We start from the raw sequence: 10720 nt of genomic DNA, 5'->3' as shown, positions 1-10720 counted from the left end.
TTAGCTACTAGCATCCAACATGAAGGGTGGAACATTAAGAAATTAGCTACTAGCATCCAACACGAAGGGTTTCTTAATGGTCCACTTAGCTACTAGCCCAGACATGAAGGGTTTCCTAGAGGTGATACTATTTACGAAAATATTCTTAAATTAATAAAAACAAGTGTCTCACTGTATAGTTAATTCTGTTTCATTTTGCTTTACGCAAGAAAGTTATTTTTCTTCAACATTAAAATTCTCATCTTTAAATATTTACGGTGACTTAATGCTCACAATGTGTATCCTCTACAGTTGTGGTGTTTTATGGTGTATTTAAAACTAATTCGTTTTCTAAATCTCGTTTAAGTTAAAATAATTATTTAAACAAACAAGAAGCAAAAGCTTTAAAGCTACCATAGGTAAGTTAAGCCTACTTTCCTGACCACCGAGGCATGAAAATATTGAAACAATACATCTATTCATAATATAAGTGGCTGACTTTAATCATAAAGATTTCCCATCCAGTGATTGCAAATCGGTGTCTTTTGTATCGATTGCAATATCATTTTAAAAGATAAAAACAAATTAATTATAATCCTCATTTCGCCTGTAAAATGTTTGCGTTAAACCTGGTTAAATTATTGTATAAAAGGTGATTACGTATACACTCTGTTTCTATAGTTCACCGGTCAACATTAGGTATGAGTCACGTGAATTGTTTGAACAAAGTTCTTTTCATCTCTGATTAGCCATTTCTACGAAACATGTTATATTGAATGGTTCTTATAGTTTTCAGTAGAGATCTTGTCATAAAAACAACTGAACATCTAGTATAAACTGAGAACGTATAACTTGATAAACCAATCCTATCCCTAACTTCTAGATTATATTTATGTTGCCTGATAAAAGGTTGATTATTTACTCCCTCCTCTTACGTGTTACTATTCCTCGTCCATACTGAGATTAGCGAATCAGAGATAATGTCTTTCTGTTGATGTTTCACTTCCATCAAGATGTGGTTAAAGTTTTTATGATCACATTACTTTTAAGAACATATTTCCTGAACAAATAATAGAAAATAGCGTTAGCCTTATTAGTAACAGTCAAGGTAATTAAGCATAAAATTATATGTTGGATATCAAGTCATACAAGTAGAATTAATATAAATTGATATGATATTAAAGAACTATAACGTAAGCTAGTCATGATATTAACAACTATAACGTATTCTATTAATAACATTAACAGATCTAACGTAAGATAGTCATGAAATTAACAACTATAACGTAAGATAGTTATCATATTAATAAATATAACGTAATCTAATAATAATATTAACAACTGTCACGTAAGCTAGTTGTGATGTTAACAACTGTAAGATAGTCATGAAATTAACAACTATTACGTAAGCTAGTTGTGATATTAATAACTGTAACGTAAGATAATCATGATATTAACAACTATAACGTAATCTCTTAATAATATTAACGGTTCTAACGTAAGATAGTCATGAAATTAACAACTATTACGTAAGCTAGTTGTGATATTAACAACTGTAACGTAAGATAATCATAATATTAACAACTATAACGTAATCTATTAATAATATTAACAACTGTCACGTAAGCTAGTTGTGATGTTAACAACTGTAACGTAAGCTAGTTGTGATGTTAACAACTATAAAATACTCATGATATTAACAACTATAACGTAAGACGGTCAAAGTATTAACAGTTCTAACAACTACCCTCTTCAGGTACGTATGAAGCTGAATGTGCTTCCATTGGTATTTATTATTTTGTTAGCATGAATTAATTCTCTTCCAATACGTTACTTCTTTATTGAAAATCTTAAAAGTATAGAAAATTTTCGGGTTTGCTATTCGTATAGTTTCCCTTATTAGTTCTTCAATTTTAGTTTTTGTCTATCACTTTTTCACCAGATATCTATTTTCTCTCTCTTAAAATACATGGATCAGGCAACAGATAGCAATAAATAAAGTTGAATATTCTGTAAAAGGCGAAATGTAAACCCTACAAGCCTCGAGAAGGTTCAATAGTAAGACTTGGAAAGTAAGATTGGTAACCTAAAGAGAGATGTTGATAGAATGTTCTAGTCTCGGTCTTAATGAACACAATCTCGTTTGGAGGTCTGCCCTGATAGAATAAATATCTAACCTCGACTCAAAAGTCAAAGTAAACATTAAGGAATTAGATCAGCAGCTGTTGACTTGAGGAAGAACTAATAGAATTTAGAAGAAATAACTATAACACGAACGTTAGGGGAAATCTGGATGTCTTGATAGCTGTAAGCACAGAGTAAAAGTAGCAGAAGAAAAAACAGCTGAAAGTTAACAACTAAGGAGTTTAGGTATTCGTTTCAGTTAGTAAATGTTGGATTTAAATAGTTTGTTTGTTAGTTACTAAGCGCAAAGCTGCAGAATGAGCTGTCTGTGTACTGCCCGCTGAGGGTATCGAAACCTGAATTTTAGCGTCATAAACCCTCAGACGTACCGCTGAGCCACCGGGGTATGTGAACTTCAAACAAAATTGATAACTTCTTAATCAAGAATACTGTAAAGTGCGACCTTCTTTAGACTATACCCAGTATGACATTCAAAATGTCCCACAGTGTCACAGCGGTACGTCTGCGGACTTACAACGCTAGAATCCAGGTTTCGATACCCGTGGTGGGCAGAGCATTGTGTAACTTTGTGCATAATTACAAAAAACAAACAAACAGACATTCAAAATATAATAATAATTTTATTTATTTAATCCATCATCACAAGCAAATATCTGGATACTGTTCTAATGAAAAGACAACGAAATTGTTCAAAGGCAAGACTTGCAATCTTTAGTCAGAAACATTTCATGTTAGATACGATGGAAGTTTGCCTTAGAGTTACGTGACTAAATCCTACTGTTTTAGTTATAGAGTTACGTGACTAAATCCTACTGTTTTAATTATAGAGCTACGTGACTAAATCCTACTGTTTTAATTATAGAGCTACGCGACTAAATCCTACTGTTTTAATTATAGAGCTACGTGACTAAATCCTACTGTTTTAATTATAGAGCTACGTGACTAAATCCTACTGTTTTAATTATATAGTTACGTGGTTTAGTCACGTAGCTCTATAATTAAAACAGTAGGATTTAGTCGCGTAGCTCTATAATTAAAACAGTAGGATTTAGTCACGTAACTCTATAATTAAAACAGTAGGATTTAGTGTACTGTTTCAATTATAGAGTTACGTGACTAAATTATACTGTTTTGATTATAGAGTTACGTGGCTAAATCCTACTGTTTTAATTTTACAGCTACATGACTAAATCCTACTGACTTCGTATAAAAGTCACTGGACATTGTTACTTTTAGAAGGTGTTGTGTTTTAATTCTAGTGATCGTGCAAACTAGATTTATATGTTTGTAAGATATATTCTTTTTTTTTCAGTTTAACTTGTTTATTATGAGGATGATTTTATATTGTTAACTTAATGTATACTTTTAGAGCAAACCTCAGTCTCTTAAAATGGATTGGGTTTACGGCCGACAATGCTGCTAACAGCGAAAGTACCCAACTGACCAATCACTATATTGTAATAACTATAAGTTTCCGTTCCCTTGAGAACTCACGATTTTTTAAAACCGGGCTATAAACTTTCATATATTAATTATCTGGTTAAAATTTTAATTCTACTCTAGGTAGGAAGATATTTGACTAATATTTATTAATAGTTACATGATCAATCTCTGCTATTCTATACTATAGATAAGTGATTAGATCCTATTTTTATTCTGATCAATTTAATTATATTTGATTGATCAAAGTTATTCTTAATAACGTGATTAATACCCACTATGTTTATGAGACAATAAAGTGATTAAATCCTACTTTATTCTGATATAATGTAGGTAGCTTTGTTTGATAAGAATCTATTGTTAGTTACATAATTATTCCACACTTTCATTTTTTTGCTTCAACCGAGAAATAAATACCCGACAACTGGTAACCTTTTATTAAACAGAAACTTCGTTAATGACTAGTTTTACACTACATAATGTTTGAATCTGAATTTGGAGTGGCACAGCGGCATGTCTGCGGACTTACAATGCTAGAAACGGGGTTTCGATACCCGTGGTGGTCAGAGCACCGATAGCCCATTGTGTAGCTTTGTGCTTAACTTCAGAAACAAATAAACAAAGGAACCTTAATTTGATTTCTATGTGACACCTGTTATTACAACTAGGTATATACTTTAATGGTTACGTGACTCAAAGCGGCTCAATAGGCTGTTCGCTCTACAGCAAGAAACGAGCCCCGAACTTTCTTGGGCAATCAGTGGAGTAAAAAATATATATATTTATAAAGTTGCATGATTATGAGAGCAAGATACTCGTCTGCTGTATTATATTATAATGATTTCTATAATCCATTTCTGCTACTGTGTGCGTACATCTTGAACAGATCCTCAGACCTCGCTAAGTTTGAGTAATATTTTTGTATATTTACTATTTCACAATTAGATTGGGCGTGGTCATGAAAGTAGTTAAAGAACTCGTACATTTGGGGCTCATGAAAATAAAGAGCTAATATATTGCCTATTTTAAACAAAATAGTTACTTCCGTAAAATCCATAATACATGTGACAGTGATTAATGACGTCACTCAGTTAAGAAGGTTAAATAGTTATTAATCTAACTTGATAACCTGAACTTGAAAATAGAGATAATGAGCGTGATAATCAAGATCGTAGACATATTCCAGTCAATTTAATTACAAATATCTTTTGTTTTACGATTTCACTTTTACTTTATTTTTTCACGACTTATTTTCTTTCTTCATTAATGATTATTTAAACAATAAAAACACATTTTGCAGCCATATTTCAAATAACTATAGTAGGATCTACCTCTTACTGAAACCCCCCAAATGTTGACTTTTAAACATCCTGTCTTCCTACTGAGGCAAGTTTCATACGAAACCAGGCATAAGTAAATGAATAACTTTAAGTTAGCACTAACCATGTAGTAACTGCTATCATCTTAATTTGCCGTGAATAACTTTAAGTTAGCACTAACCATGTGGTAACTGGTATGATCTTAATTTGCCGTGAATAACTTTAAGTTAGCATTAACCATGTAGTAACTGGTATGATCCCAACTTTGCGCAGAATGTAAATTAAACCATTTTCAGATGAGTTGACTCAAGAATAGTAAATAGTGTTAGTAGATATACGTTAGAATGTATTACATATATATTTCAAACTTATTTATATGTATCTATGTCTTTTTATATATATATATATAGAAAGAGAGATGGACAGAAAATACAAACATCCACTTAATAATGATGTGTATATATATATATATATATATATATGTAAACGTACATTTCACCGTACTTTATAAGTACGATTGCTAATGTAGTGAGTGTGTCGCCGCTGATACATACCGTGACGTCACTGATAAATATTTAGCAGCAAATTGTTTGGTTCACGGCGTATTCTTAAACCAGTCGATAGTGCAATGTCGTCACGGTTTATTTGTCAATGAATATTTGAATAGTGATATTTTAAATGGTTTAGTACTAGAAGAAACAATCAATTTAAGCTCCAGTGTGTTCTATGACTGCGGAAAAAACATTACACATCAGTGTTTATAGGACAATAAAGAATTCCAAAACTATATACTAAGCCAGTACAGAGCTCATCTGCAAAACAAGGGCTTTCGTTATGAAAGAGAACCTTCCGACCCATAAAATCATTGTATCTCCTGATACCGTTAACAGCTACGAAGTTAAGGTTAATGATTTACAAACTAATAGCCGTTCAAAAACTCCTTCGATTACATGTTTTGTGTCTGCATAAACGTTATCTTGAAGCCGAGGAGGCTATCTGGTAAGGATATCAAGATAGATTGTTTAAGATTAACCTCGCGGTCCTTCACTAAAGATTATTACTGTATTGTATAATGATGACCGTCATATTGATGGTGGAGGATCCAAGGACAGACCAAATCTGGGACATCGTTCTTACAAAGTACGATTAACCTCAAATAAATCAATGTTTTGACTCGAGAGCTGATTGCGAGTTATTTCAAACGTATTGATTTCCGATGTTACATTCACTGATCTCGTGAGACTCGGAGAGAGATAAACAGGAGCATAAGTTTTGTACATTACAGAATCTGAGCATCCCTTCTCTCTTGTGTGCTAAGTTACTTTATTATCGTCCCAGTTATCTAACGAGCTTATTTAAAAATAACTGTATACATGCTGTTCTATTTTTGTACAGCTCCTAACTAACCGGCATGTGATAGAAGGAAAGATGCAAAAGTAAACATATTTTAAATTATCCAGTTAATTACCATAAGACAACCATTTATCTCAACTCTATTATTGCGCATGCGTGTGTGGAAAAGGCTGATTAACATTCTCATAATTCGTGGGTTGTAATTGTTGTAACGTTTCTAAAGGAAGGTGATAAAGGAAACGTTTATTCTGTCTCGTTGTTCTTTAGGATCGGGAGGAGTGGCGTTTGAAGGATCTATCCAAACTTCCCTGGTACGGTCAGAATCCTTCCAACAGCTCAGGTTATGTGAAACGTTTTTATTCTTTAGTTATTATTCTCTTGGTTTATTAGAGTTAGCTCTCTACTTGTTTCCTTCACGGTTTCAAATAACTTAACATTTCTTACTAAAAAAAAAAAAAATACTGTATTAAGATGAATCGTTCATACCGTAAACTATCGTAGTATAAAACGAAATAAAAAGACTCACCGTAACGTTACTTTAAACGGTAAATATTGAAAGTGAAAACTTTGTAGTATAAAACGAAGTAAAAAGACTCACCGTAACGTTACTTTAAACGGTAAATATTAAAAGTGAAATTACAATTGTTATTCTAAGTTCAAAATTTAGAAATATCAGTGGTAAAAAAGCAGATAAACAACATCTTCATCCGAAAATAAACACCAATTAGCTTGTGTAATAACATACACCCACCCACCTCTCTCCCACACACACCAAATATATGTGGATTAAATCCTAGCATTTTCCACAGGTTGAGCTGTAAGAAAAAAGATCTTTCTATATTTCACTATCTCGATTGTGGAATAAACCATTTATAGATTGTTTACTTTCTAATTCTTTCTCAGGCTCGAATCGCCAACACGTACTCTGAAAGTTCAAGCACCAGAAGGCGTGGCTATAGAATCACGAGCGGGTGATATTACTGCCGCCTGTCGGAAAGATTTGACACTACAATCTAAAGAAGGAAGGGTAAGTAGATTCCCGACATCATTTATGTGTGAAATAATACTGTTTTTTAAAAACTAAAAACACTTTTCTAACATAAATCTAAAAATTTTAAGCAAATTAATTAACCAAAACAATTAAATTAGAAAATCCTGAGTTACCTGCATTCGTCAAAGTCTCGCGTTAATAAACCAAATAAAGTGAAGTACAAAAATTACAGAAACGGGAAGCTCTAGAGTAACATAACCCCAATTGCAGCGATTTGCAGTAATGACATTCTACCCAAACGTTGAAGAGACTTGTTTGGCCTTTAATAATTAAAATAGAAGAGAAAAAAATTGCAATAATGACATTCTACTGTATCGTTGCAGAGACTAAGCCTTTCACAATTAAAATACAGGAGAAAAAATTGCTGTAACGGTATTCTACTCTAGCGTTGCAAAAGACCTGTTTGGCCTTTAACAAATAAAATACAGGATAAACCGTTGCAATAAAGACATTCTACTGTATCGTTACAAAGACTAGGCCTTTAACAAGTAAAATATAGGAGAAACAATTGCAGTAATGACATTCTACTTTAGCGTTGGAGAGGTTTGTTTGGTATTTAACAAATAAAATACAGGAGAAAAAATGGCAATAATGACATTGTACTGTATCGTTGCAGAGACTAAGCCTTTCACAATTAAAATATACGAGAAAAAATTACAGTAATGACATTCTACTTTAGCGTTGCAGAGATTTGTTTGGCCTTTAACAAATAAAATACATGAGAAAACCTTGCAATAATGACTTTCTACTCTAGCGTTACGGAGACTTGACCTTTAACAAGTAAAATGCAGGAGAAACCGTTGCAGTAATGATATGATACTATAGTTACATAGAATTTGCCTGTAACAAGTAAAATACGGGAGAAACCGTTGCCATGAAACAGTAATACACTTGTATACGTCATAAAATGAATCACAGTAATTTTTATGGAGGAGTAAGGACTATCTTTTTTCATTGTTGTGTCAGATTTTGCTGTAATAATGACGAAGTATTTTATTGTTATTGACATTGTTTCGTTCACTGTAAGCTGTAGTAATCTTTAGGATAATATAATTTTTACAAAACCTTAACTTTATTTCTGCTAAATTTAGTATTATATAAACCACCACGCTGTTGTAAATGGAATTACCCTTGACATTAGGCTTTATAATATATTGTATAGTAAGGGTGGGAAATTCTGAAGGCTTTCTAGATCAAGACATCACTTGGGGATGTTCAAGTTTTGTTGAACTAATTGAAACCTTGCGTTATGTATGGAAAAAAGAACATACTCTGAAGATACTATAAACTAAGGTTAACTTAGAGAATACCCAAGTATTTGTAAAATATACTTAAAGCCATAACAATGTTATCTGAACATTATTTAAACATAAATATATCTTTTGAACAAAATTGCCGATAAAAGTCAGAATCCGTCATGTTAAGCAGAAATCTTATTAAAAGCTAATATATATATATATATATAACACAAAACGTTATATTTAACCAGAATTACTAATCAAAGTTAGAATATAAAACAAAAACCGCCATATTTAGTAAGAGTTACTGATCAAAGTTAGAATATGTATATAACACAAAACGTTATATTTAACCAGAATTACTAATCAAAGTTAGAATATATAACAAAAACCGCCATATTTAGTAAGAGTTACTGATCAAAGTTAGAATATATAACAAAAACCGCCATATTTAGTAAGAGTTACTGATCAAAGTTAGAATATAAAACAAAAACAGCCAGTTGTAACCAGAATTACTACGATATATAACAAAAACTCAATATTTAACCAGATTTTCTGACCAGATTCTGTTTATTATAAGTTATGAATTTAAAACACACATCAGTATGAACATAATTTCAACGAACTGGTGATTAACAAATGTTTAATCACACATTATTATCAACACGTGATTAATATCATTTCAGATTTGGTTGGATTCGGAGAAGGTTGAGTTAAGAAACATCAAGACAGCTTTGCCAACAACGAGAGGCCGTACGTATGCCGGCATTCATCAACTGTGTGTATGTGAGAATGGGCGCCTGTTTCTCTCGCCACCAGAGGGCCGTTGTCAAGCCGACAGTGAAGTTTGCAAATAGTTTTTTGTTGGGAGGTCGTCAAATTTACAGAATATCTTTGTTAGTTTCGAAAGATTGACGTACGTTTCTTTGTGAGTAGAAAGTGTGGAAGAAGCTGTAGAATGAGAGTGATCCTTGTTGTCGATCAAAAGTTCTTCGACCCCAGAGACTCATTCCCGGGGAGAATTATTAAACCGGTCTTGGAGAGTTTTCCTCACTTGGACCTGTTAGATTTTGTGAATACTGTGGTGGGTTATTTTTCGAGGAATACTGTGACTAGCTGCCATATAGCTCTTGGCTATATAAGTGATTAAGATAAACAGTGAAGCAGTCGTCTAAGAAAACCATAAAGAATATGAAATGCCACACTTTCTTCTCCCTTAGTTTACTAAGACTATTTTTCACAAGTGACCTTTGTGACGAATTATATCCCCCCAAATCGAAAAGTGGAATAAAGTTTCAATTATTGCATTTGTTGTATCTTACGAAGTTAATCATTGTTCTTCAACAGTCTCAGCAGAGCCGTGATGTCTTGTCATCATTTGTGACGTATACTGCACGTGCCTGAAGTTTTGAGGTGGACATTGACTGTCGTTCATCCAAGACCTTCAAGCAAGTGACCGCGTACGAAGATCCAACGAAAGGAATATACTGTAAAACAAGGTTACTATTAGTCGGTCAAAAAGAAAGCTTGAAGCCAGAAGATTATTTCTTGGGATCTTTAATGACGTCAAAAAAGAAAGCTTGAAGCCAGAAGATTATTTCTTGGGATCTTTAATGACGTCAAAAAAGAAAGCTTGAAGCCAAAAGATTATTTCTTGGGATCTTTAATAACGCCAAAAATAAAGCTTGAAGCCAGAAGATTATTTATTGGGATTTTTAAATAACGCCAAAAAAAGAAAGCTTGAAGCCAAAATATTAGTTCTTTGGATCTTTAATGACGTCAAAAAATGTACATGTTTAATATACCCGTATTATAAATATAGATAAAGTTATATTGTGGTTTTAATTGACTTGTGTTTTGGAAATTCTGTTATAGCTAGCTGCTGCTTCAAGGATTATTTAGGCATTTTGGTACAAAATGATAAACACAAGTAGAGAGCGATTGGACACCACATGTTGACACAACTTCTCTGCGCATATTTGTGTATTTACGAATTGAAATATGCTTAACGTAGCAGTAAAACTGTAACTCTTGTTCTGTATATTCGATGCACGTGCATAACGGTCAGGTGCAAGTTGAAACAAGCGTTTAATTATCAACTTCTTCTAACTTCACACAATAAAATAATGGTCGATTACTATCTTGAAAACAGTACGTAAAGCTCTTAGAAGTAGACATATAAAAAATCATATTTT

General features: G+C 32.6%; 1 protein-coding gene across 1 annotated transcript in view; it reads left to right on the top strand.

Moving 5' to 3' along the window:
* LOC106469962 (zeta-sarcoglycan-like) overlaps positions 1 to 10368 on the top strand; it is a 28858-nt gene extending 18490 nt beyond the window's left edge. Inside the window, exons 3-5 of the mRNA XM_013930482.2 lie at positions 6504 to 6576; positions 7140 to 7263; positions 9212 to 10368. Coding sequence (XP_013785936.2) covers positions 6504 to 6576; positions 7140 to 7263; positions 9212 to 9382 — 368 coding nt within the window. The 3' untranslated portion in view covers positions 9383 to 10368. The remainder of the gene's footprint in view (positions 1 to 6503; positions 6577 to 7139; positions 7264 to 9211) is intronic.
* The last annotated feature ends 352 nt before the right edge of the window (positions 10369 to 10720 follow it).

Source organism: Limulus polyphemus, unplaced genomic scaffold, assembly GCF_000517525.1.
Source record: "Limulus polyphemus unplaced genomic scaffold, Limulus_polyphemus-2.1.2 Scaffold3745, whole genome shotgun sequence".
NCBI classification, from domain to species: domain Eukaryota; kingdom Metazoa; phylum Arthropoda; class Merostomata; order Xiphosura; family Limulidae; genus Limulus; species Limulus polyphemus.
This window is presented reverse-complemented; position numbering and strand designations above follow the sequence as displayed.